The sequence below is a fragment of the Carassius gibelio genome, chromosome A10 (assembly GCF_023724105.1).
Source record: "Carassius gibelio isolate Cgi1373 ecotype wild population from Czech Republic chromosome A10, carGib1.2-hapl.c, whole genome shotgun sequence".
In the NCBI taxonomy this organism is placed as follows: Eukaryota; Metazoa; Chordata; class Actinopteri; order Cypriniformes; family Cyprinidae; genus Carassius; species Carassius gibelio.
Window position 1 is genome coordinate 13,067,927 of NC_068380.1, and position 27,997 is coordinate 13,095,923.

A 27,997-nucleotide genomic window follows, 5' to 3' on the forward strand; every position below is an offset into this window, starting at 1 on the left:
GCCATGGGTAGGCCTATGGCGGCCATGGTGGTAACGGAGAGACATCTGTGGGTGAACCTGGCAGACATCGGGAGGGAAGAAAGGGGGTTTCTTCTCGATGCTCCGGTCTCGCCTTCTGAGCTTTTCGGTACCTCCGACGAGATGCTGGTCGAAAAGGTCAGGGAGGCAAGGGCGCGCTCAGCTGCCTTTAAATCCTTCATTCCACGAAAGTCCAGGTCCGAGCCCGATCAACAAAGGGGTCCTGGCCCATCTCGATCTGAGGATTGAAAACAGGCACAGAAGGCTAGTGTTGCAGCTCGCGCTCCTCCCTCGCCTAAGGGCAGGGGCAAGAGGAATCGCGGGTCACGAAGAGCTAAGCAGGGTCTGAGGGATGTGATTCAGATGAGGCAGCATTCTTGTCTGGATCGGAGCGATACCTAGTAGTTACTCACTTCCTTTGGATGTTTTTAACTTCTGCTTTTATCCCCCCCTGCCTAATTCCCCTGTAGCCACCAGCTCTTGGAATTTCTCACATAACAGTCTCCTATCCTCGACCTATGATGGTTTTGGTTGGTCGTATATTCATAGTAACCACCTTACTGACGGTCCAGACCAAAAGGGGGCGCCCCATAAGCGGGACTCCAGTACAGGAGGGTGGGTGAGTATGTAACCATTTCTTTATCTGCTTATGGGTGTTATTTTGCTGGTGGTTATATGTCTACTAACAAACACTGTGAGTTTCCTTTACAGTGCTCAGTTCTGGCCTCGTGCTCTGGTATTAGGTGGCCAAGATCACAGGCTTTCGATAGGAGCCTGGCTGATCATCAGAACTGGCACAGCACTGCAGGGAATTTCATGGATGTTCGGCCAGATCACCCTGAGGGGACGCCTTGCCGCTTGGCGCATCCGGCAGGATGTCCGGCCAGGTCACCCTGAGGGGTCTCTTGGCCGCTTAGCGACGTCCAATGGGAAGGTGGAGGTGGCTTTTCCACAAGTTCATCAAACAACCGCAGTAAGAATATTTCATCAAGCACGGTGAGTAATGGCTTCTCCTACAATTGTTATTTGCACCTCTTGCCACATGTACAGTTTATCTATCTCTGTCGCTGATGAGGGATTCACATGTGATAAATGCAGGGAAACAGTTAGGCTGACAGAGAAGATTTCAGAATTAGAGACACGCATCCAAACTTTAATTGAGGACAGTAAGAATGTTAGGGCTCTAGATATGGCTTTGGATGCGTCTAGCTCAGGGATTCCTGTACATTGTCCGGTTCCAGCAGAGCCCCTGCAGCAGGGCAACTGGGTGACGGTGAGGCAGCGTAGTCGTGGGTCAAAACACCGCTCTTCTGTTCCGATCAAAACATTAAACAGGTTCTCCCCACTCAGTGATGCACCCACTGAGAAACCTGATGAAAGTGCTCTAGTTATTGGCGATTCTATTGTACGGAACGTGAATATAGAGACACCAGCCACCATAGTCAAATGTTTACCGGGAGCCAGAGCGCCTGACATCTTGGCAAATTTAAAAGTGCTGGCTAATGCTAAACGTAAATACAGTAAGATTGTTATTCATGCCGGCGCTAATGATGTTCGACTTCGCCAGTCGGAGATCACTAAAAATAACTTTAAAGAGGTGTGTGAACTTGCAAGCACGATGTCAGACACTGTAATATGCTCTGGTCCCCTCCCTGCTTACCGTGGTGATGAGATGCATAGCAGATTGTCATCACTCAATGGCTGGATGTCTAAGTGGTGCCCACAGAATAACATAGGTTATATAGACAATTGGACGAGCTTTTGGGGCAGACCTGACCTGTTTAAAAGAGATGGTCTTCATCCCTCCTGGGGTGGCGCCACTCTTCTGTCTAGAAATATGGCAAATAGTCTTAGTGTTTATACTTGACTAACTGGGGCCCAGGTCAGGAAGCAGACAGACTGGCTAAACCGACCGTCTGCTAGCTGCCTCCCGTCACAGAGGTCAGTTAATTCTCAGCACATAGAGACTCTTTCACCTAGATATCACACTATAGAGACTGTGTCTGTTCCACGAACTAGAAAATACAAAAAACGTCCAAACCAAGTTAAGGTTAACAATTTAATTGAGGTTCAACAAATAAAAAACAAATGCAATATGGATAAACAAATGATAAAGATTGGCTTATTGAATATCAGATCCATTTCTACGAAAACACTTTTTGTAAATAATATGATAACTGATCATAATATAGATGTGCTCTGCTTGACAGAAACCTGGCTAAAACCTGATGATTACATTATTTTAAATGAGTCCACCCCCCAAGATTATTGTTATAAACACGAGCCGCGTCTTAAAGGCAAAGGGGGAGGTGTTGCTTCAATTTATAATAACGTTTTCAGGATTTCTCAGAGGGCAGGCTTCAAGTATAACTCGTTTGAAGTAATGGTGCTTCATATAACATTATCCAGAGAAACCAATGTTAATGATAAATCCCCTGTTATGTTTGTACTGGCTACTGTATACAGGCCACCAGGGCACCATACAGACTTTATTAAAGAGTTTGGTGATTTTACATCCGAGTTAGTTCTGGCTGCAGATAAAGTCTTAATAGTTGGTGATTTTAATATCCATGTCGATAATGAAAAAGATGTATTGGGATCAGCATTTATAGACATTCTGAACTCTATTGGTGTTAGACAACACGTTTCAGGACCTACTCATTGTCGAAATCATACTCTAGATTTAATACTGTCACATGGAATTGATGTTGATAGTGTTGAAATTATTCAGCCAAGTGATGATATCTCAGATCATTATTTAGTTCTGTGTAAACTTCATATAGCCAAAATTGTAAATTCTACTTCTTGTTACAAGTATCGAAGAACCATCACTTCTACCACAAAAGACTGCTTTTTAAGTTATCTTCCTGATGTATCCGAATTCCTTAGCATATCCAAAACCTCAGAACAACTTGATGATGTAACAGAAACTATGGACTCTCTCTTTTCTAGCACTTTAAATACAGTTGCTCCTTTACGCTTAAGAAAGGTTAAGGAAAACAGTTTGACACCATGGTATAATGAGCATACTCGCACCCTAAAGAGAGCAGCCCGAAAAATGGAGCGAAAAATGAACAAAACTAGAGGTATTTCGTATTGCTTGGCGGGAAAGTAGCATATCCTACAGAAAAGCATTAAAAACTGCTAGATCTGATTACTTTTCTTCTCTTTTAGAAGAAAACAAACATAACCCCAGGTATTTATTCAATACAGTGGCTAAATTAACGAAAAATAAAGCCTCAACAAGTGTTGACATTTCCCAACACCACAACAGTAATGACTTTATGAACTACTTTACTTCTAAAATCGATACTATTAGAGATAAAATTGCAACCATTCAGCCGTCAGCTACAGTTTCGCATCAGACAGTGCACTATAGACCCCCTGAGGAACAGTTCCACTCATTCTCTACTATAGGAGAGGAAGAATTGTATAAACTTGTTAAATCATCTAAACTTACAACATGTATGTTAGACCCTATACCATCTAAGCTCTTAAAAGAGGTGCTTCCAGAAGTCATAGGTCCTCTTCTGACTATTATTAATTCCTCATTGTTATTAGGACATGTCCCCAAAACCTTCAAACTGGCTGTTATTAAGCCTCTCATAAAAAAGCCACAACTTGACCCCAGAGAACTAGTTAATTATAGACCAATCTCGAATCTCCCTTTTCTGTCCAAGATACTAGAAAAGGTGGTATCCTCACAATTATATTCCTTCTTAGAGAAAAATGGTATATGTGAGGATTTCCAGTCAGGATTTAGACCGTATCATAGTACTGAAACTGCTCTCCTTAGAGTTACAAATGATCTGCTCTTATCATCTGATCGTGGGTGTATCTCTCTATTAGTTTTATTGGATCTTAGTGCTGCGTTTGACACAATTGACCACAACATTCTTTTGCATAGACTTGAACACTTTGTTGGCATCAGTGGAAGTGCATTAGCATGGTTTAAATCGTACTTATATGACCGCCATCAGTTCGTAGCAGTGAATGAAGATGTATCATATCGATCACAAGTGCAGTATGGAGTACCTCAAGGCTCAGTTCTAGGGCCGCTACTCTTCACGCTTTATATGTTACCCTTGGGAGATATCATCAGGAAACATGGTGTTAGCTTTCACTGTTATGCTGATGATACGCAGCTCTATATTTCCTCGCAGCCCGGTGAAACACACCAATTTGAAAAACTAATGGAATGCATAGGAGGTGTTAATCATAGGGCCTAAAAACTCTACTTGTAATAACCTAGAACACTGTCTAAGACTTGATGGTTGCTCTGTCAATTCTTCGTCATCAGTTAGGAACCTAGGTGTGCTACTTGATCGCAATCTTTCCTTAGAAAGCCACGTTTCTAGCATTTGTAAAACTGCATTTTTCCATCTCAAAAATATATCTAAATTACGGCCTATGCTCTCAATGTCAAATGCAGAAATGTTAATCCATGCATTTATGACTTCAAGGTTAGACTACTGTAATGCTTTATTGGGTGGTTGTTCTGCACGCTTGGTAAACAAACTACAGCTAGTCCAAAATGCAGCAGCAAGAGTTCTTACTAGAACCAGGAAGTATGACCATATTAGCCCGGTCCTGTCCACACTGCACTGGCTCCCTATCAAACATCGTATAGATTTTAAAATATTGCTTATTACTTATAAAGCCCTGAATGGTTTAGCACCTCAGTATTTGAATGAGCTCCTTTTACATTATACTCCTCTACGTCCGCTACGTTCTCAAAACTCAGGCAATTTGATAATACCTAGAATATCAAAATCAACTGCGGGCGGCAGATCCTTTTCCTATTTGGCGCCTAAACTCTGGAATAACCTACCTAACATTGTTCGGGAGGCAGACACACTCTTGCAGTTTAAATCTAGATTAAAGACCCATCTCTTTAACCTGGCATACACATAACATACTAATATGCTTTTAATATCCAAATCCGTTAAAGGATTTTTAGGCTGCATTAATTAGGTAAACTGGAACTGGAACACTTCACATAACACCGTACTTTCTACATCATTAGAAGAATGGCATCTACGCTAATATTTGTCTGTTTCTCTCTTGTTCCGAGGTCACCGTGGCCACCAGATCCAGTCTGTGTCCAGATCAGAGGGTCACTGCAGTCACCCGGATCCAGTACGTATCCAGACCAGATGGTGGATCAGCACCTAGAAAGGACCTCTACTGCCCTGAAAGACAGCGGAGACCAGGACAACTAGAGCCCCAGATACAGATCCCCTGTAAAGACCTTGTCTCAGAGGAGCACCAGGACAAGACCACAGGAAACAGATGATTCTTCTGCACAATCTGACTTTGCTGCAGCCTGGAATTGAACTACTGGTTTCGTCTGGTCAGAGGAGAACTGGCCCCCCAACTGAGCCTGGTTTCTCCCAAGGTTTTTTTCTCCATTCTGTCACCGATGGAGTTTCGGTTCCTTGCCGCTGTCGCCTCTGGTTTGCTTAGTTGGGGTCACTTCATCTACAGCGATATCGTTGACTTGATTGCAAATTAAAACAGACACTATTTCAACTGAACAGAGATGACATCACTGAATTCAATGATGAACTGCCTTTAACTATCATTTTGCATTATTGAGACACTGTTTTCCAAATGAATGTTGTTCAGTGCTTTGGCGCAATGTATTTTGTTTAAAGCACTATATAAATAAAGGTGATTGATTGATTGATTGATTGATTGGTAGTTACGGAAGTATATTTGTATGTACTGTCTCAAGTGATGCTCCCCTCGCTTGAGGTTTGGAAAATTAGAGCTGGCCTCTCCCGTGCAATCCAGCGCCTCTGCGATGCTTAGGAACCTTTCAGTACACACGCTAAGCCTGTGTACATTCTCAAAACCATATGGTGGTCAGTGTGCACGTGAACACTCTGCGCACTTTCTAAAATCCACGTAAGTGGTAAGTGTGCATGCAAGACTCTGTGCACTTTCTTAAATCCTGTATGGTAGGGGTTACGCGCTCTGCTTCGTTTCCTTTCTAAAGTGAATTAGCCCTGGGTTCCTTGGGCTTCATTCAACCAGTGTGTATTTGTTATACACCTAAAGCATCGCTTCCCTCAACATGAGGAGCTGTTTGGGCAATTATCATGGTAGTTTAGCAGCGCTCCCCTTTTCCAAAAGAAAAAGGGTCACCTATGAGCGTGCTACTCTGAGCTCGGAGTCCTCCTTTCATATGAGACTGTCCTCCTCTCATATTTTCACCAGAGCGCTCCAGTACTACATACTGTTTTTGAGATGCACTGTGAGAGCAGACATCCTGTTGAGGCAGGGGCTGAGGCTCGGGGAACTTGGGTGGATCGGTTTGTGACTTGAGAGAGCATTGCACTATCCCCTCTGGCTTCCTCTGACTTATCCAGCTCCACTGGGGCTAGACGCCATGGTACAGGCGTGGCCGAGGCTTCATCTGTACATTTCTTCCTCCAATTGCTCTGCTCCCGGGCCATTCCATCTATGAGCTGCTCTATCAGAGTGCCACAAGAGCCCCTCCTTAGAACAGTATTTGTAAATCCAGTCTTTGCAAACTTTCTGAAATCCACACTGTGGTAAGTTCACATGCTAGTACTCTGCGTTCTTTCTAGAATCCTATATGGTGAGGGCTTCGCGCGGCTGCTTCGTGCCCTTTCTTGAGTCAGTTAAAGCCCTGTTCATCTTGGGCGCCACTCCACCCAGGTATCCTCTGATACCTATCTAGAACAGGGCGTTGCTACTAGAGAGCTGTTGGGACAGCTCTTTCGGCAAGTTTTTGCGAAAGCTAGCGGTAGCCCCTGTGTGACAGGCAAGACTTGGTAAAGAACATGCTAGGTTCTTAGCCGTATCCCTTTAAATGATTCTTTCTTGATTCCAACCCTTCAGCTCTACCCTGGGCCGAGGCCCTACAGGTAAGTTGGGTATGTAGCTTAGGCCTTTGGCCATAAGGGATAATGTCATGGACAGCCTTCTAACTGTCCCAGGGGCGACTCACGGCGAAATGGTAGAGTTGGTACTTAGTGTTTGCCATGATTCTGGCCTGCACTCCCCTCAGCGTGGCGGCATGGGTATACTGTTCCCCAAAGTGTCCCCTAGAGGATGCAGTTTGAAGTTCCCTTGACAGGCAGACACTGCGTCCTCTAGCTCCCTGCCATGCTTCGGATGCAAGCTTTCACGAAGAAGATAAGTGACAGGTCCTACGGGCGCGTATTTATAGTCACGCCGGTAGTAACGTCAGAGGCTGTCACCGGCCAACACATTGGCGTTTTTCAAAGTATGCTTCAGACACGGGTCACAACGAGGTGTTCCCTAGAGGATGCAGTATCTCGTTCCCTCTCAGGGAACCATGGTTCCCTTTCAATCGGTCACATTCAACGTTACGAATGGGATCTCCCCCAAGAGCCCAATCACATTCGAGTGGTACAAAACGAGCCAATGGTACACAAAGTACCTTGGTCTGCGGAATTTGCATCGCGAGCTCCGCCCCGCAGAGCAGGTATATAAGGAGCAATGCGAGCAACTCGCATTCAAGCTTTCGCTTTGGAGCCGAGCACATCGCTTGCTGCAATCACCGGAGTGTTTACAAGCAAGAGCTGGTGTTGGTATGACGGCGCGATTCAGTGGTTCGTCTGGGTTTCCTGCGACAGCTCCCGCATTCCCCTGAGCACTTCAACACCTCTAAAAGAGACAATTTTTTCCCAAAAAAGAGATACGGGCCGATTTGCATCTTTTTAAAGATGTAATTTCGCCCGTGTGTTTCTTGGTGCGGTCGAAATATCGCTCCTCGTGATGGTCACGATCGCTGTGTCACGTGTCTGGGCATCCAGCACGCTGAGACTGCATTCGTGGATGGCTCATGTTCTCATTGCGGGGACATGACCTTCTCGGCGTTGAGATCGAGACTCGATTACCTTAAAAGGTATAGAGTCCCCTCTGCCACACCCTGTTCTAGCTCTTCTTCTCGTAAGAGAGCTACTTCGGCTGGTGGCCAGGGTGATCTGAGGGTTACCGTGTGGGCTTCCCTGATGAGCGAACCTCCTCGGGCCACACCCCCCTCACATACGCCGCAGCCGGTTGAGTTCTCGGATGAGTTTGCTGGACCCTCTCAGGCTCCTGACATCTCATTCGTGGCTCGCAAAGAGGACCATATGTCGATCGCCACATCACAAGGCATGCTTGAGTCCTCGAGAGATGAGGGTTTGGCTGCATTGCCTCCCTTGGGAGTGCCAGTGTTGTCCGAGTCCGATCCCGAGCTGACGGCCGTGCTTTCCCGGGCAGCGGAGAGCATCGGGCTTGAGTGGAATCCTCCACCCTGTCCCGAGTGCTCTAGGCTGGATGATTGGTTCCTGGGGGCTGCTTATGTGGATCTTATGAGAGCTTTGCCCAGTAGTTCTCTGCCGCCCAGAAGCAGTCTGAGGCCATCAGACACATCTTGCCCCGGCGGCCCACTGCTGTTTCCACCCCGCCGCCGGCGCAACCTCAGCCTGCTCATCGCCGAGGGCACCCCCTGTGGCCTCCTCCACTCCCACTCGGCCACAGCAGCAGCCTTCACCCCGGCCGCAGCGAGGAGATGGCCGCAGAAGGGCGGTGCAACCCGTCTCTGCCCCTAAACCTTCCAAACGCCAGGCCAAGCGGCGTTCCTGAGACGGGCGACCCGGAGTTGGAGACGTCAGCTCCAGGCCAGTAAGGACCTGCTCGGTGTCAATCCGCTTGCTGCGCCATTCCACTCCGCGGACTGGATGCGTGCGCTATTCCCCTAAGGTGAGTTCCTCAGTCAGAACCCTGGGTTCCTCCAGCACTGTTGATGTCCAACACTTGCGTACATGCCCCTTGGTCAGCCATGTGTGGGACTAGGTGCCTCCATGTGTCGTGATTCCCCTTTCTGGGTAATCCCACGTGTGTATGTCCACAGTAAGTCTCTCTGCAGCATGTGTATTTGCCTTGGCAAGCCCCTTGCCAGCTCTGTCGTTGAAACTTCCACCCTGCGGGCTGGGTACCTCAGAGTTTTTATGTATCACCACCTTGGTAGATACCTGCTTTCTGTAAGTCCTCCCACGGACAGGCAGCCTGCTAGCATATGTCCAGCTGGAATATGCTACCCAGTGTATTTTGTGCGAGCTATAGGCCCTCACTCGTGCTGGCCTCACGACAGGGTGCTATCACTCACACGGGTCGCTGGAAGACCCCCATGTGGCGTTTTGTAAGGGACCCCATTCGTAACTTTGTACGTGACCGACTGAAAGGGAATGTCTTGGTTACGTATGTAACCCTCGTTCCCTGAAGGAGGGAACGGAGACTTTACGTCCCCTTGCTACATCGCTGTTCCACTGAACGGCCGGGTCACTGGCTCGGCTCCTCAGCGAAGACTTGAATGCAAGTTGCTTGCGTTGCTCCTTATATACCCGCTCTGTGGGGCGGAGCTCGCAATGCAAATTCCGCAGACCAAGGTACTTTGTGTACCATTGGCTCGTTTTGTACCACTCAAAGGTGATTGGGCTCTCGGGCGAGATCCCATTCGTAATGTCTCCGTCTCCTCCTTCAGGGAACGAGGGTTACATACGTAACTAAGACGTTACATTTGTAATCTGAGACGTGTTTCATTGTGAAAGCTTTGCGTTTGGTGGATGGTGGATAAATAGTGGATGCTCTCCATGTGTATTTGTATTCCTCTGCTTTTTGAGACTGATTTCATCAGGTGGTGGAAAAGTAGGTCATTGTAAAAATTCATGCGAAAGGTGTTGTGGTGCTCATCTTGTTGTTTTGATGTAGCTGTCAATTATTAATGAGAAAGAAGTCACCTTACTTAACCTGATGAACTTAAACTAGATCAGGATATGTCACTAAATTGTGCTTGAATATGTGTTTTTATGTTGTACAACTGTTTATGCCTTTTATGATTCTTTTAGATTATATTTTAGGAACAGCTTAATGGCCTCAAGTCACATAACCTGCAACTCTCAAGGAAGCAAAAAAAAAAAAAAAAAAAAAAAAACATTTTGAAGTGACTATGTGTGATTTTCATGAAATCAAAAAAAGTACACCATTTTTGTTGTTTGTGTACATTGCTAGTCTTGGAGTGAACAATTAATCAATGCAAGTTAATCCACTGAAGAAAGAAAAAAAAGAACATTTGATTGACAGCTTGGTAAATATCCTTAACCACTCTACTCCAACCGTTAGTTTGCTGCGAGTGAGAGACAGACATGTCTCATCAGACACTGCTGCTGTTCTGAAATACTGTGGCATTGGTACATGACCAACTTCCTTATTATGATGTACAGTACATCGTGGTAAATTAGCTTTTGAATGTATTTTTTTCTCATACCAGATGAACATTGAGAGAACATTTATGAGAGAGGATAAAGGTTAGAAATTATCCAGAAAACAGTCCTTAAATAGCAAGAAAGGAGCACATCAAACTCACTGGAGCTGCACTGGAGCATCATTTTCTCTATTAGTCTGTATATTTAATCATGTCAATCCTCTCTAAGGCAGCTCACAGTGAGTTTTGCTCTTGGACTTTACTCAGTTGTGCTGTTTAAGAGATCCGATCCTCTATAAGTGTGTATGTGATTCTTAAAAAACACTTGAAATGCTGACTGGAACAAGACTTTGACCAGTGTGGATGACACATCATCTTTAATGACAGAAAATACATTAGAGTAATATGCAAAACAGCATGATAAAGGTAAATAAAGGTGAAGCAGTCTGTAGTTTAACTTTCAAAGAAGCAGACATCTTATTTATGGTAAGACACTTACAATGGAGGCTTCTTTTTTGAGGATTCTTTTAGCACTTTTAAATAATTATATTATTAATTATTCTGCTGAAACCTCTGTATTGTATTATCTGAGTTCAAAGACTTTTTAAATCAACAATTATTATTGCAAAATTACCCAGACAAGTTGATCGTGGCACAATACAAAATACTGTTAATAAAACAGTTCCTAGCAAGTGGCTACAAATGAACCAGATCGCAATTTTGCACACTGCAAATGAAGACTTCAGATACCTAGTTTAGTGGTCTGTCATACAGACTTGCTATTGAAATCAGTCATTATCAGAAAATATCAGGCCTTGGAATGTTACGATTGACCAATCAAAATCAAGTGTTCCAGAGAGCTCGTCCCCTTGGAATTTTTAAGGTTCTGTCTGCATTCAGAGTAGTTTTGAGATATTGAGCTTCAAAGTTTTGGCATTCCAATCGACTGTGTAGATAGAACCTCATTGTTAATTACTGGAGGGTGAAAATCACTTCAGAAAGATGGCAGGATCAAATGTTATTTTTACACAGACATTGTTAGCTCTATTAGTAAAATCTGTTGACTTTAACCATTTATGTTCCATTATTCATTCTGAATGAATGCAATGCACGCATACAGAGTGCGTGATCTCTGTGATGCCTAGATGCACAAATCAGACCCTCCCACCTCTGTAATGAACACAGAGATGTTAGTCGCGTCTGAATTGGTACATGAAAAGAGGTACATGAGTTTAGAAAACTAGTCCAGTCCGAATAGGAATTAAGAGTGATTTCTTATTACAGTAAGTCTTCAGGTGCTTTTGTTTTGAAAGCAAGAAAGAGAAGAAGAAAAACACATGAAAAATTGATAAGTGGTCCACCATCACATATTAGTCCTGCTTTTACAATAGCTAAGAAGAATAAAATACAGTTGTAAAGTACAGGTTTGCTGTAATTAATTCAATAATACAGTAGTGGTATAATACAGTTTTGTTAATTTAGCCTAGTATGATTAATTTAGCTTGTTTTAAACTTTTTTTCATTCTAACTTAGGTCCATCAGCATCCTTTGCAATAAATCCATTTCTAATATTTAAGCAAAAATCACATTTAAAATCATTAATTATACAACAATGAATGCAACAGCATGAGAAAAATTAATAATGTCCCCATAATCTACTAATTTAATTTGAATGCACAAGTTTATTTGATTAGCTGTGCTGATGATATACAATTTAACTCCATAAATGTCTTACCATTTAAAAGTTCATCCCAGTTGTCTTGTCTGCATCATCTCTACATTGCTGCTAGTATTTGGCACACATTTTCAGGCTCCACGATCCACTATTGTCACCTTATCATTTGTATAGTGCTTTATACGATAATGCTTGTCAAAGCAGCTTTATAGAGTCAAACAGGAAAATAGTTTGTCAATACTTTGTCAATACATTGCTGTAAAAAAGATCTGTTGGAGTGAATGGAGATGATATAATTCTCTCTCCCTCTCTCTCTCTCTCTCTCTCTCTCTCTCTGTCAACCAACTCTCGTTGATTTGCATAATTAACTAACTCTCATTAGAGTATTAGTAGGCTGTTAGGTTAGGGTTAGTAGGAAAGTTGACATGTACTTGCAAAGTTGCTTAGGGGGCTTTCACACTGAGAGTTTAATGCGGAACGGGGCATGGTTCACATGAAAAATCACTAATATGAATGATGTCATCGGGCTCTGATGTGCACTGGGGTACCGAACCCAAGACTCAACATACGAGAGAGCTGAGGTTGATTTTACACACTCATAAAAGTCAAAATGTAATTAATTAAAATTAAATAATTAAAATGAATTATTATGCTGTGCATAAAACAGCACAAGAATAACAAAAAAATGTTGAACTATCCTCAGTCGCGTTGTGTTCTCCATGCGTTTTCCGTGTGTGTTTGCAATGACGTAAGGTGACTGCAAACCCACCTGGGTTTGATACAACTACTGATTGTGAAAGCAGATGCATGTTGCGGGCGCCGGGAAAAATCGCTCTCGGGCTAGGACTGCAACAAACAAGCCCCATGTAAAAGCCCTCTTACTGTCGAAAAGACACATAGCCGGACACTGTTTCAGTTTGCACTTTTCCATGTTTAGTTTATTGTCATGGTTGTTGAATTTTATTCATTATTCACTTCAGGTGTGTGTGCGTGTATGTTCTACAACACTGTTCTGTGACACTTATAGTCAGTAGAATGTTTGTTAGGGGACCATCAAAATAAAGTGTTAGCTGATATTAAGTCTGATAATATTCTAATGATTGGTGGTTGACATGTACTTGCAAATATATTTACTGTTAATAGAATGTCTACAGTGGACTGTCAAAATAAAGTGTTAGCAAAGTTAACTTTTTTTTTTTTTTCAGGTAGCTGCCAAAGCCACATTTCTCATTTACGTTGAGTTTACCTTGAAGTACTAAAATAATAACACAACAAAAATTACTAAAACCTTTACCAAAATTAAAAAAGAAGGAATATAAAATTAAAACAAATGAAAAATAATAATTCAAACTGTAATAGCATATTAATGATGTTAAAATAACAGTAATGCTTCAGGAGCCAGAATGGACAGCCCTGCTTTAGATGATAATCATTATGAATGATTTGTACTGTTACAATTAGATAAAAATAAATTTAATAATAATAATAATAATAATAATAATAATAATGTATATGATGTTCTTATTGCTGTATGAGAGGTGAAATATTCTTCTCACAGATCCACTGATGAGGACCATTACATGTATTATCAAGCCACCCTTTTAATTGAGGAACCTTTGTTAAATAAGTCACAACACAGTTCTCTAGTGTTCCTCCATTTGGCTCTTTTGTTTCCCGCTCCCAGAACCTGCAACAACAGATCAGTATTATATGTTCAGTGCTGCTTTCTGTGTGATATGATACTGACTGTGAGAATCATTTATAATAGAAGGTAATCAGTTCAATTCAGTCATTTCTCACTCATAGGTCAGTGTGCTGCCATCAACCCATTTCCATGTGCCCTCCACTTCACTGTCAGTCAGACCAATCCAGAATTCTCTTTTAGCAGTAATCTTCTTAGCAAAATCCTGAACAGATTAAACAATTGTATGTTTATATCATAAACTGACTATTTACATTTCCCCTGACCATTCTCACTTAACACCTGAACACCAGAAACACACACAGTAACACTCACTCACTTGTTCCTCTCTGGTGTTGATGATGATCAGATCTGCTCCTCTCTTCTGACAGTCTTTACTGCTCTCAGTCCAGTTCCTTGTCTCATTGGACATGTAGTAAAAACTGGACTGATAGTAAATCCATCCATCTGAAAACAACAAATTTTTACTATATGCACTTAATCTCTGTTCATTTATTTATTTTTTGTAATATAGTATATATTTCATAAATAATTGCATAGTCTATGAAGTGGACCTGATTTACATCACATTGTAATGTAAATCAGGTCCACTCCATAGACTGTTCAATTTTTTTTGAATATTATATGTAACTCTGTACATGAAAAATCTAATTTTGAATCTTGAATCTATTCCCATTTATGCTCAACTAAAAGTCTTCTCGGATCCAAAGATCTAGCTGAACCTAACGTGCACTATTTTTCTTATTTTTTATTTATTTAATATATTATTTCTAACCCCAACTCAAGACAAAGGTGGAGTTGACTGCTATTTATTTGGTGCCATTTTGTCAAAAAAAAAAAATTTCCTTAGCAATGAATATCATCTTACAGGGCCAGAGAAGTCACCTGTAGGAGAAAGAAAAAAAAAAAAAATACACACATAATCCATGCCGACAGATTTGCAGTCTGTCCCCTCAGTTTATAAACCATACTCACAAATTCTTAAACTGTTCCATCAGTTTAACAAATCATGCCCATTGATTAATAAACTGTACCCACTAATTTCCAATCCGTGCGCTCAGACTTTGTAAACTATACTTTCGGTTTTTGAGTCCGTTCCCACAAATTCATATTTCAGTGGTTTTGATTCAAAAGTATGGCTTACAAAATCTGTAGGCATAATTTGTTAAACCGTGTTAACAGTTCACGAGTCCACACTTACATATAATTAGCTGAGGTATGGTATGCGTATTTGGCGTGCTGTCCGGGGAAGGGCTCCGAGCTCGGGAATGGCCTGAACCTAGAGTACCCCCCCTTCCCCGTCTAATTATAAAGAAACTTGAAGTGAGGAGATGCGGTGGAGGAGGGATTCTGATAAACCGTCCATGGATAGAGGTAAGTCAGCGATATTTATACTGTGGGATTGATTACTAGATTGTGGTCCACCTGTGTTGATTAGGCTAGGTTGATTAAGTATCTGATGCGCTCCTCCCAAATCTTGTTACGAGAACATCATTTAAAAAAATTTTGAGTAGACGGATCAGAGGAGAATGCTGTCATTGATGATTCCACATCGCTGACAGCTTCAGATTTAAGTGCTTTGTTTGTCTGGGATTCTGGGCTTGGTCCAGCAGAATTTCTATTGGTGATATCTGTGTTGCTGACGGCTAGTATACTTTCACCTGATATTATAACTTGGATATCCCTGCACTGCAAGGATTATGTCTGCTTAATCTACCTATCCCCTTTTAAGAGGAAGATCGTGTTATGTGGTCCTCAGCCTAAATGTCTTACCTCTCATTATTAGTTCATGCTTACAGGAGTCCCCAGTATGCACAATCTGTGACTGGGCTCGGAGAGCATCTTCGTTCTGCACTTGCTTGTAGCATGGCTGGATTGGATGCATTCACCATTGTGTGTTAATGCAATTGTAGAGACCGTTCAAAAGGCAATTATCTGGTTACTTACGTAAACTCAGTTCCCTGAGAAAGGGGAAGTAGAATTGTGTAGGCCCGTCCGTGCTATAAAGCTGCATGCAAGTCTATTACTGTTACTTCAGTCAAAAGACTCTGATGAAATGGCACTCAGTTCCACCCATTTTGGCGGGTAGGAACACCATTGGTTCATGCAGCTACAGTATCAGAGTTTCCCCATAGAATGTTGATGCAAAGCTTGTTCCCTTATCTCAGGGAACTGAGGTTACTGTAAGTAACCGGAGCGTTTCAAAACATAGTTATAATAATGTAATGTAATTCGTGTTTAGGTCTGTGTAGGCTGATAGCTCTTTTTTATTCTATATTTATTCTAAACACCAGGAGACGTGTGAATACACAGCAAATGTGTGACAGAGCAAATATGTTATCAGTGTAATAAAGCAGTGTTTATTTTCATACTTTATAATCACAAAGAAAATCATGTTATATTGCTCCTGAATATAGTTTGTGTTATTTTAAGTTTAGTGTCTAGAGACACGTGTAGTGTTTTAAGATGTCAAACTTTCTGTCTTTTTACAGTATAATAACTGGGTGAAATGAATTCTATTTGTTGTGTCCCAGTAGACAATCTGACTAAAATGTTTATCAAACCAGATATTTTTTTAAAGAATTAGGGTCCTCCCGGGTTAATTTAGTAAAAGCACATTTAAAACCCTGGGCTACTAATATCAGTCCTGACCTGTGTACAAAGCACTCATAAAAGTTTTAGACCCAAACCCGCTTGGGATGGACCTCAGGTTTTCAGATCTAGGTGGACCCATGAAGACATCTATACACAACCACTTCTAACTTCTAGCATATGGTTTACTCCAATAATATATAATGTACACTACAAGTCACTCAGACCATAACCAAACAACATAGAACGAGAGTTTACCAGGAATTGAAAGTTGATTCAACACATTTCTGATCTTTTTTATTAGCTCGTCTCTTTCTTCTGTGAGGTTGGTGTTGTTGGTCAGTAGCTGGTGTATCTTTTCTGTGTAGTTTGTGTTCTTTGTATGGATGTGGACACACAGCACTATGACTGCAGTCAGCAGAAGAACACACAGAAGCACCAAACACACTACAGCTGCTCTGGAGATTCTGGTTTTCACTGAATCACTTCCTGATGATGAGAGACAAATGATTCTTAACATCAGTGAAAGTGTGTTTGTACCTGTGTGTTGAGGTCTTTGTTTTTTAGTTTCGTTTTCTCTTGATGTGTCTGTCCATGTCCTGTGTTCCTGTGTTTATGTGTTTATGTTGGCATAAACAGGCTCAGTTTTTGTTCAGATGACCTCAGTCATGTACAGGAAATGGGGAAGTTATTTTAACACCACACTATATATCTTTGTTTAGTTTCTGTTATTTATTTATTTATTTATTTATTTATTTATTTATTTATTTATTTTTGAACAGATAGGAAGATACAAGATACAAAAAACTGATGCTGAAAGAAATCATTTCAAATATCAAATTTTTGACCATCCTAATTTTGTATAATAGCATCAGAAGAACACAGCAGCAATAAACAAACTGGAGCTTCTGCTCTTCACACAATCACGCAACATGAACATGACAGACAAGGTGTTAAAAGAATGAACATGCAAATGGTGTTGTTTTTATCAAATAAATGAATGTGATTACCTGTCTGCTGAAGTGGTTGGAGTGTCTTTGTCTGTCTCCTGAAGTCACAATCTCTCACACAATCTACACTCTCATAGTTAACTACTGTTATGTCCACTCTATCTTTGATCATTCTCTCAAACTCAGTCCCAATGACATTGTCATGAATATCATCAGACATTTCTGCTCTTTAACCATCAAACATTAAATGATTTAGTTCCTTGTTCCTGTGTAGTTGTGTTTAAGTAGTCAGGCCACGTCTTCTTTTTAAAGCTTGTTGAAAACAAGCTTGTGGTCAGTGCGTGTAATCATGTGACAGCAAATTCTTAAGTATGAAATGGAAGTTGTGATAGCCTTTCCTTCCCTATTGTGATGTATGTCCAAATGAAACAGTTTTTTAAACAAGAAAAAAAAATGTATGAAAGGACTTGATTTGGTTTATTGTGAGATGATTGGTTGGTTGGATTGTTTGCTGTTGCTTTGATCTCATGTGAATGACAGGTTATGGATGCCAGCAAATGAAATTGGGTCAGAGATCGCTGATTGTGCCCAACCTAAAAAGTCTCTGCGTCCATCTAAAAGGCCCTGTCTACATGAACGCAGGTATTTTCTGCAAACCGTATGCAGTTTGGCCTTTAGTCCACAAGCAAACGCAGCACCAGGTCACTGAAACCATATATTTTTGAAAACTTTTGCCAGAGTTAAGATTTTCAAAAACTCTGGTTGCAGTGTTATCGTGTAGACAGCGAAACCGGAGACTTGTGATGAGGCTTGTAATGAAGCAACATGCGCTGATAAGCCTGGAAACTTTTTCAGGCTTCTGATTGGCCAACATGACTTTACTGTTTAGATATATCACCACCTGTTGCCTTGGCATGCTCTTGACAGTGCTTCATTGCATGCTTTTGTGTTTTTTTTTTTTTTTTTTTTTTTTTTTTATGGAAGAAGGACATGGCCTAAAGCTTGATGACCAGAGGCATATTAAAATTTGGATAAAGGCTATTAACCACTCCTCTGGGTGTGTGTTCACGGTGTGTGTGTGTTCAATGCTGTGTGTGTGTGCACTTTGTATGGGTTAAACGCAGACCATGAATTCCGAGTCATAGGCTGTGTATCAAGTCACTTTTTTCACACTAAGGCTTGTCACCTTCCATTGTCAGTTGCGCTTGTTCTTGTTGTGTGTCCTCAATCTAGTATCAGACTCAATCGAGTCTGAGGAGGAGGGAGCAACTCTTAAAATATTTTGAATTTGGACTGCAGTACCCATTTCAAAAGCTTGCTGTCAATATTACATACTGTACCTTTCATATCTTATATTAAAATTAGTCTATAAAATCGATAGAAACACTGAAGGATTTGATGTTCATAAACATTCCTCTACAGGTCACCACAATCTTAAATGACCAAGTCATTCTCAATAGGCAACTGTTTAGAAGGACACACAGCAGTTTCAAACACAACATCACACATCAAAAGATCCTACTTGTGGCATATTGCTATTGTTCCAGGACAACATCAGATGCAGACACAACAGTTCCATAATTAAGTTAATATTAAGGAACATGTATTTTAGTCACTTTCAAAGCCAAAGCAGAATGAAGAGTTTCACTTCTCAGAACAACACACCGCAGTGGCGTTTTATTCTTTGTGTATGAGTATTTTTGAATGAATTGATTGACTAAATAATTGAATGACTGTATCTCCCCCTAAAGTTTGAGGGGACTGCCATTTGAAGTGGCATCCGAAATTATGTTGAAATTATTGAGTGCACTCATTCAGTCTCATAATCCACTAAAATGTGTTTAGCAAATGTAAAACCCATGTACACTCTAAAACTAGCCAAAAGATGTGCCACTTTGCATTTTTTTCTTTCCTTTTGATACTTTTTGCCAAAAAAAGAGCTAAATTAATGTTTATTTAAAACACTTCCCCAATTAGTACATCTCTACTTTAAGTGCTTACTGTACATAATATTAACTAAACTTAATTCACTAAGCGAGCCCTCCGTCTGAATCCACAGCTTAAAGACTCCCTCCTTTCCACAATTTCTTTTATAAAAAATAAAAATAAATTGCATTTGGACAAATATGTTATTGCCATATATACACATACATAAACACACACACTTACTGTAAGCATACACACATAAGGTCAAAAGTTTACATACACAAGATTTAAATTATATTTATATATATATTCATTTTTCATTATTTTATCTTGTATGTGTGTGTACATGTGTGTACATGTGGTTGCATATTTGTACTATGACTGCAGTCAGCAGAAGAACACACAGCAGCACTAAACACACTACAGCGGCTCTAGAGCTTCTGATCATCATTGAATCACTACCCAAAGATGGCTGATGAAGACCAATGTTTTCTTGGTCACACTTGATTGGGGACCTATGCCCAAAATTAACTACATTGTGTGAAGCCACAAGTCACATTACATTAAACTCTTAAGGAAGCTAAAAAACATTTTGAAGTGACTTCTATGTGTGAAGTCTGCATTAAATAAAAAAAAGTATGCCATTTGTTTTGTTTGTGTACATTGCTAGTCTTGACGTGAACAATAAAATTAATGCAAGTTAATCCACTGAAGAAAGAAAAAAAGATTGTTTCAAAAAAGAAAATTTTATTGACAGCTTGGGCAGAATACCCTTAACCACTCCACTCCAACCGTTAGTTTACCACGAGTGAGAGACAGACATGTCTCATCAGACACTGCTGCTGTTCTGAAACACTGTGGCATTGGTTCATGACCAACTTCCTGATTATGAAACAGTCCTAAAATAGCATGAAAGGAGCCCTTCAAACTTACTGGAGCTGCACTGGAGCTTAATTTTCTCTATTAGTCTGTATATTTAATCATGTCAATCCTCTCTAAGGCAGGTCACAGTGAGTTTTGCTCTTGGACTTTACTCAGTTGTGCTGTTTAAGAGATCCGATCCTCTATAGGTGTGCATGTGATTCTTAAACACTTCAAATGCTGACTGGAACAAGACTGACTTTGACCAGTTTGGAGTGACACATCATCTTTAATGAAAGAAAATACATTAGAGTAATATGCAAAACAGCATGATAAAGGTACGGTAAATAAAGGTGAAGCAGTCTGGAGTTTAACTTTCAAAGAAGCAGACATCTTATTTATGGTAAGACACTTACAATTGAGGCTTTTAAAGGATTGTATTATTTAATTATTCTGCTGAAACTTCTGTATTGTATTATCTGAGTTCAAAGACTTTTTAAATCAACAATTATTACTGCAAAATAACCCAGACAAGTTGATCATGGCACAATACAAAATATTCTTCATATTTCATTAGCTCACAGAATAAAACAGTTCCTAGCAAGTGGCTACAAATTAACCAGATCCACATTTGCACACTGCAGATGCACATTTCAGAGACCTGGATTAGTGGTCTGTCATACAGACTTGCTATTGAAATCAGTCATTATCAGAAAATATCAGGCCTTGGAATGTTACGATTGACCAATCAAAATCAAGTGTTCCAGAAAGCTCGTCCCTTTGGAATTATAAGGTTCTGTTTGCATTCAGAGTAGCTTTGAGATATTGAGTTTCAAAGTTTTTGTATTCCAATCGACTGTAGATGGATAGAACCTCATTGTTAATTACTGGAGGGTGAAAATCACTTCAGAAAGATGGCAGGATCAAAAGTTATTTTTACACAGACATTGTTAGCTCTATTAGTAAAATCTGTTGACTTTAACCATTTATGTTCCATTATTCATTCTGAATGAATGCAATGCACGCATACAGAGTGTGTGATCTCTGTGATGCCTAGATGCACAAATCAGACCCTCCCACCTCTGTAATGAACACAGAGATGTTAGTCGCGTCTGAATTGGTGCATGAAAAGAGGTACATGAGTTTAGAAAACTAGTCCAGTCCGAATAGGAATTAAGAGTGATTTCTTATTACAGTAAGTCTTCAGGTGCTTTTGTTTTGAAAGCAAGAAAGAGAAGAAGAAAAACAAATGAAAAATTGATAAGTGGTCCACCATCACATATTAGTCCTGCTTCTAAAATACCTAAGAAGAATAAAATACAGTTGTACAGGTTTGCTGTGATTACTTCTATAATACAGTAGTGGTATAATACATTTTTGTTAATTTAGCCTAGTATGATTAATTTAGCTTGTTTTAAACTTTTTTTCATTCTAACTTAGGTCCATCAGCATCCTTTGCAATAAATCCATTTCTAATATTTAAGCAAAAATCACATTTAAAATCATTAATTATACAACAATGAATGCAACAGCATGAGAAAATGAATAATGTCCCCATAATCTACTAATTTAATTTGAATGCACAAGGTTATTTGATTAGCTGTGCTGATGATATACAATTTAACTCCATAAATGTCTTACCATTTAAAAGTTCATCCCAGTTGTCTTGTCTGTATCATCTCTACATTGCTGCTAGTATTTGGCACACATTTTCAGGCTCCACGATCCACTATTGTCACCTTATCATTTGTAGAGTGCTTTATACGATAATGCTTGTCAAAGCAGCTTTATAGAGTCAAACAGGAAAATAGTTTGTCAATACTTTGTCAATACATTGCTGTAAAAAAGATCTGTTGGAGTGAATGGAGATGATAGAATTCTCTCTCCCTCTCTCTCTCTCTCTCTCTCTCTCTCTCTCTCTCTCTCTCTGTCAACCAACTCTCGTTGATTTGCATAATTAACTAACTCTCATTAGAGTATTAGTAGTCTGTTAGGTTAGGGTTAGTAGGAAAGTTGACATGTACTTGCAAAGTTGCTTAGGGGGCTTTCACACTGAGAGTTTAATTCTGAATGGGGCATGGTTCACATGAAAAATCACTAATATGAATGATGTCATCGGGCTCTGATGTGCACTGGGGTACTGAACCCAAGACTCAACACACGAGAGAGCTGAGGTCGATTTTACACACTCATAAAAGTCAAAATGTAATTAATTAAAATTAAATCATTAAAATTAATTATTATGCTGTGCATAAAACAGCACAAGAATAACAAAAAAATGTTGAACTATCGCGTTCTGTTCTCCATGCGTTTTCCGTGTGTGCTTGCAATGACGTAAGGTGACTGCAAACCCACCTGGGTTTGATACAACTACTGATTGTGAAAGCAGATGCATGTTGCGGGCGGCGCCGGGAAAAATCGCTCTCGGGCTAGGACTGCAACAAACAAGCCCCATGTAAAAGCCCTCTTACTGTCGAAAAGACACATAGCCGGACACTGTTTCAGTTTGCACTTTTCCATGTTTAGTTTATTGTCATGGTTGTTGAATTTTATTCATTATTCACTTCAGGTGTGTGTGCGTGTATGTTCTACAACACTGTTCTGTGACACTTATAGTCAGTAGAATGTTTGTTAGGGGACCATCAAAATAAAGTGTTAGCTGATATTAAGTCTGATAATATTCTAATGATTGGTGGTTGACATGTACTTGCAAATATATTTACTGTTAATAGAATGTCTACAGTGGACTGTCAAAATAAAGTGTTAGCAAAGTTAACTTTTTTTTTTTTCAGGTAGCTGCCAAAGCCACATTTCTCATTTACGTTGAGTTTACCTTGAAGTACTAAAATAATAACACAACAAAAATTACTAAAACCTTTACCAAAATTAAAAAAGAAGGAATATAAAATTAAAACAAATGAAAAATAATAATTCAAACTATAATAGCATATTAATGATGTTAAAATAACAGTGTGCTGGATCTACATTCTGCTTCAAAAGTAATGCTTCAGGAGCCAGAATGGACAGCCCTAATTTAGATGATAATCATTATGAATGATTTGTACTGTTACAATTAGATAACCAAAAATAAATTTAATAATAATAATAATAATAATAATAATGTATATGATGTTCTTATTGCTGTATGAGAGGTGAAATATTCTTCTCACAGATCCACTGATAAGCACCATTACATGGAACATCAAGCCACCCTTTTAATTGAGGATTCTTTGTTAAATAAGTCACAACACAGTTCTCTAGTGTTCCTCCATTTGGCTCTTTTGTTTCCCGCTCCCAGAACCTGCAACAACAGATCAGTATTAGAAGTTCAGTGCTGCTTTCTGTGTGATATGATACTGACTGTGAGAATCATTTATAATAGAAGGTAATCAGTTCAATTCAGTCATTTCTCACTCATAGGTTACTGTGCTGCCATCAACCCATTTCCATGTGCCCTCCACTTCACTGTCAGTCAGACCAATCCAGAATTCTCTTCTATCAGTAATCTTCTTAACAAAATCCTAAACAGATTAAACAATTACACGTTTATATCATAAACTGACTATATACATTTCCCTGACCATCGCTCACTTAAGACCAGAAACACATACAGTATAACACTCACTCACTTGTTCCTCTCTGGTGTTGATGATGATCAGATCTGCTCCTCTCTTCTGACAGTCTTTACTGCTCTCAGTCCAGTTCCTTGTCTCATTGGACATGTAGTAAAAACTGGATTGATAGTAAATCCATCCATCTGAAAACAACAAATTTTTACTATATGCACTTAATCTCTGTTCATTTATTTATTTTTTGTAATATAGTATATATTTCATAAATAATTGCATAGTCTATGAAGTGGACCTGATTTACATCACATTGTAATGTAAATCAGGTCCACTCCATAGACTGTTCAATTTTTTTTTGAATATTATATGTAACTCTGTACATGAAAAATCTAATTTTGAATCTTGAATCTATTCCCATTTACGCTCAACTAGAAGTCTTCTCGGATCCAAAGATCTAGCTGAACCTAACGTGCACTATTTTTCTTATTTTTTTATTTATTTATTTAATATATTATTTCTAACCCTAACGCAAGACAAAGGTGGAGTTGACTGCTATATATTTGTTGCCATTTTGTCAAAAAAAAATTCCTTAGCAATGAATATCATCTTAAAGAGCCAGAGAAGTCACCTGTAGGAGAAAGAAAGAAAAAAAAAATAATACACACACAATCCATGCCGACAGATTTGCAGTCTGTCCCCTCAGTTTATAAACCATACTCACAAATTCTTGAACTGTTCCATCAGTTTAACAAATCATGCCCATGGATTAATAAACTGTACCCACTGATTTCCAATCCGTGCGCTCAGATTTTGTAAACTATACCTTTGGTTTTTGAGTCCATACCCACAAATTCATATTTCAGTGGTTTTGAATTAAAGCTCATTCTAAATGTATAATAATATATAATAATAGTAATAATAATAAAATAGTTATTTTTATTATTATAACTTAAATGTACAGGCTAAATAAATTGTTGCACTAAAGACAGTAAAATATTTGTCATAAAGTAATTCATAAAAGCTATGGCACATTTATTTATTTTATTTTACCTTCATTCGAAACTTTTTTTTTTGGGGGGGGGGGTACGGATTCAAAACTATGGTTTACAAAATCTGTAGGCACAATTTGTTAAAGCGTGTGAACAGTTCATGAGTCCACACTTACATATAATTAGCTGAGGTATGGTATGCGTATTTGGCGTGCTGTCCGGGGAAGGGCTCCGAGCTCGGGAATGGCCTGAACCTTGAGTACCCCCCCTTCCCCGTCTAATTATAAAGAAACTTGAAGTGAGGAGATGGGGTGGAGGAGGGATGCTGATAAACCATCAATGGATAGAGGTAAGTCAGCGTTATTTACAGTGGGATTGATTACTAGATTGTGGTCCACCTGTGTTGATTAGGCTAGGTTGATTAAGTATCTGATGCGCTCCTCCCAAATCTTGTTACGAGAACATCATTTAAAAAAATTGTGAGTATGGCATGGATTGTTTTTTTGTTTTTTGTTCTTGTACATATAACTTCTTGGGCTCTGTATCATCTCCTCACTGGACTCTGAAGCAAGATTCTCTGCCTTCAGCATGCTGCCCTGAGAAGACGCTCTGGCAGCGGAAGATTGCTAGAAGAATTCCCCTGTGATATCTGGCATCTATTAGAGCAAATCTCCCAGTGAGGTTGGTGCAAATGTCGTGCTGTGAGTGTAGTTCATGCAGATAGGTGCGGTGATGCCCACACAGAAACTGCGCTCAACAGAACGGAATGCTATCACTGAGATCATGAATCTCGCCCATCTCCGCTCACAGAATGCCTTCATGAAGGCAGCCCCGCTCCCCCGTTTCTCCCCTCTCAGCTAGCTCGGAGAAGAAACAGAGGAGTCACAGGGCTGAGCAACCAGCTTTAGTGATCTCACACCCGTACAGATCCTTCGTGCTCACTCTCTACAATGTGTGATCTTTTTAGACGGATCAGAGGAGAATGCTGTCATTGATGATTCCACATCGCTGACAGCTTCAGATTTAAGTGCTTTGTTTGTCTGGGATTCTGGGCTTGGTCCAGCAGAATTTCTATTGGTGATATCTGTGTTGCTGACGGCTAGTCTACTTTCACCTGATATTATAACTTGGATATCCCTGCACTGCAAGGAATATGTCTGCTTAATCTACCTATCCCCTTTTAAGAGGAAGGTCGTGTTATGTGGTCCTCAGCCTAAATGTCTTACCTCTCATTATTAGTTCATGCTTACAGGAGTCCCCAGTATGCACAATCTGTGACTGGGCTCGGAGAGCATCTTCGTTCTGCACTTGCTTGTAGCATGGCTGGATTGGATGCATTCACCATTGTGTGTTAATGCAATTGTAGAGACCGTTCAAAAGGGAATTATCTGGTTACTTACGTAAACTCAGTTCCCCTGAGAAAGGGGAAGTAGAATTGTGTAGGCCCGTCCGTGCTATAAAGCTGCATGCAAGTCTATTACTGTTACTTCAGTCAAAAGACTCTGATGAAATGGCACTCAGTTCCACCCATTTTGGCGGGTTGAAACACCATTGGTTCATACAGCTACAGTTTCAGAGTTTCCCCATAGAATGTTGATGCAAAGCTTGTTCCCTTATCTCAGGGAACTGAGGTTACTGTAAGTAACCGGAGCGTTTCAAAACATAGTTATAATAATGTAATGTAATTCGTGTTTAGGTCTGTGTAGGCTGATAGCTCTTTTTTATTCTATATTTATTCTAAACACCAGGAGACGTGTGAATACACAGCAAATGTGTGACATAGCAAATATTTTATCAGTGTAATAAAGCAGTGTTTATTTTTATACTTTATAATCACAAAGAAAATCATGTTATATTGCTGCTGTATATAGTGTGTGTTATTTTAAGTTTAGTGTCTAGAGACACGTGTAGTGTTTTAAGATGTCAAACTTTCTGTCTTTGTACAGTATAATAACTGGGTGAAATGAATTCTATTTGTTGTGTCCCAGTAGACAATCTGACTAAAATGTTTATCAAACCAGATATTTTTAAAGAATTAGGGTCCTCCCGGGTTAATTCAGTAAAAGCACATTTAAAACCCTGAGCTACTAATATCAGTCCTGACCTGTGTACAAAGCACTCATAAAAGTTTTAGACCCAAACCCGCTTGGGATGGACCTCAGGTTTTCAGATCTAGGTGGACCCATGAAGACATCTATACACAACCACTTCTTACTTCTAACATAATGTATGGTTTACTCCAAATATGCATAACGTACACTACAAGTCACTGAGACCATAACCAGACAAAATATTATGAGTATTTACCAGGAATTGAAAGTTGATTCAACACATTTCTGTTCTTTATTATAAGCTGGTCTCTTTCTTCTGTGAGGTTGGTGATCTTAGTTAGTAGCTGGTCTTTCTCTTCTGTGTAATTTGTGTTCTTTGTATGGATGTGGACACACAGCACTATGACTGCAGTCAGCAGAAGAACACACAGAAGCACCAAACACACTACAGCTGCTCTGGAGATTCTGGTTTTCACTGAATCACTTCCTGATGATGACAGACAAATGATTCTTAACGTCAGCACAGTGAAAGTGTGTTTTGTGTTTGTACCTGTGTGTTGAGCTGTTAGTTTTTTTAGTTTTGTTTTTTTCTCTTGATGTGTCTGTCCATTTCCTGTGTTCCTGTGTTTGTGTTAGCATAAACAGGCTGAGACATTTTTTTTTTTTTTTTTTTTTTTAGATGACCTCGATCATGTACAGTAAATAGGGAAGGTATTTTTAACACCACACTATATATTTCTGTGTAGTTTTTGTTATTTATTTATTTATTTATTTATTTATTTATTTATTTATGATTTGAACAGACAGGAAGATACAAGAAACTGATGCTGAAAGAAATAATTTCAGATATCAGATCAGATCAGACCATCCTAATTGAGTATAATAGCATCAGAAGAACACAGCAACAATAAACAAACTGGAGCTTCTGCTCTTCACACAATCTCACATCCTGAACACTACAGACAAGATGTTAAAAGACTAAACATGCAAACCTTGGTGTTTTTATCAAATAAATTAATGTGATTACCTGTGTGCTGAAGTGGTTGGGTTGTGTTCGTTTCTTTTTTGAAGTCACAATCTCTCACACAATCTACACTCTCATAGATATCCACGGTCATCTCCACTCTATCTTTGTTCTTTCCCTCAAACTCAGTCCCAATGACATTGTTATAAATATCTTCAGACATTTCTGCTCTTTAAACATTAAGCGTTAAATTATTTAGTTCCTTGTTCATGTGTAGTTGTGTTTAAGTAGTCAGTAGTCAGTAGTCACGTCTTCTTTTTGAAGCTATTTGAAAACAAGCTTGTGGTCAGTGTGTGTAATCATATGACATCAGATCCTCAAAGTCAATAAGTATGAGATGGAAGTTGTGATAGCCTTTCCTTCCCTATTGTGATGTACGTCCAAATGAAACAGC

The 27,997-nt window shown here is 39.8% G+C and overlaps 3 protein-coding genes across 8 annotated transcripts in view; 2 read left to right on the forward strand and 1 right to left on the reverse strand.

Annotated features, from left to right (window-relative positions):
- LOC128021219 (cell adhesion molecule 2-like) overlaps positions 1-27,997 on the forward strand; it is a 392,008-nt gene that overhangs the window by 238,514 nt on the left and 125,497 nt on the right. The gene's annotated exons all lie outside the window — the stretch shown is intronic.
- Positions 969-3,079, forward strand: LOC128021222 (uncharacterized). The gene has a single exon (XM_052608269.1). The coding sequence runs from the start codon at positions 1,022-1,024 to the stop codon at positions 1,883-1,885; it is 864 nt and encodes a 287-aa protein (XP_052464229.1). The 5' UTR covers positions 969-1,021; the 3' UTR covers positions 1,886-3,079.
- Positions 13,325-27,899, reverse strand: LOC128021223 (CD209 antigen-like protein C). Of its 4 annotated transcripts, none has more exons than XM_052608272.1 (5): positions 27,607-27,894; positions 26,836-27,066; positions 13,961-14,088; positions 13,740-13,846; positions 13,325-13,626 (listed from the first exon to the last, which is right to left on the reverse strand). In XM_052608272.1, exons 1-5 carry the CDS (start codon positions 27,764-27,766, stop codon positions 13,461-13,463), a joined length of 792 nt encoding a protein of 263 aa, XP_052464232.1. In that variant the 5' UTR covers positions 27,767-27,894; the 3' UTR covers positions 13,325-13,460. The 4 variants fall into 4 exon arrangements, with proteins under 4 accessions (XP_052464232.1, XP_052464230.1, XP_052464231.1 ...); XM_052608270.1 differs by lacking the exon at positions 26,836-27,066 and adding an exon at positions 16,492-16,722 and having other exon boundaries at positions 27,607-27,889; XM_052608271.1 differs by lacking the exons at positions 26,836-27,066; positions 27,607-27,894 and adding exons at positions 16,492-16,722; positions 17,244-17,510.

Excerpts from the sequence above, each read along its gene's own strand:
- LOC128021223 (XM_052608272.1), bottom strand. The coding sequence starts at position 27,766 with ATGTCTGAAGATATTTATAACAATGTCATTGGGACTGAGTTTGAGGGA. Across the intron at positions 13,847-13,960 it reads TCAACACCAGAGAGGAACAA|GATTTTGCTAAGAAGATTAC; the intron begins GTGAGTGAGTGT and ends TAATCTGTTCAG. Across the intron at positions 13,627-13,739 it reads GGCAGCACACTGACCTATGA|GTTCTGGGAGCGGGAAACAA; the intron begins GTGAGAAATGAC and ends CTGTTGTTGCAG.
- LOC128021222 (XM_052608269.1), top strand. The coding sequence starts at position 1,022 with ATGGCTTCTCCTACAATTGTTATTTGCACCTCTTGCCACATGTACAGT.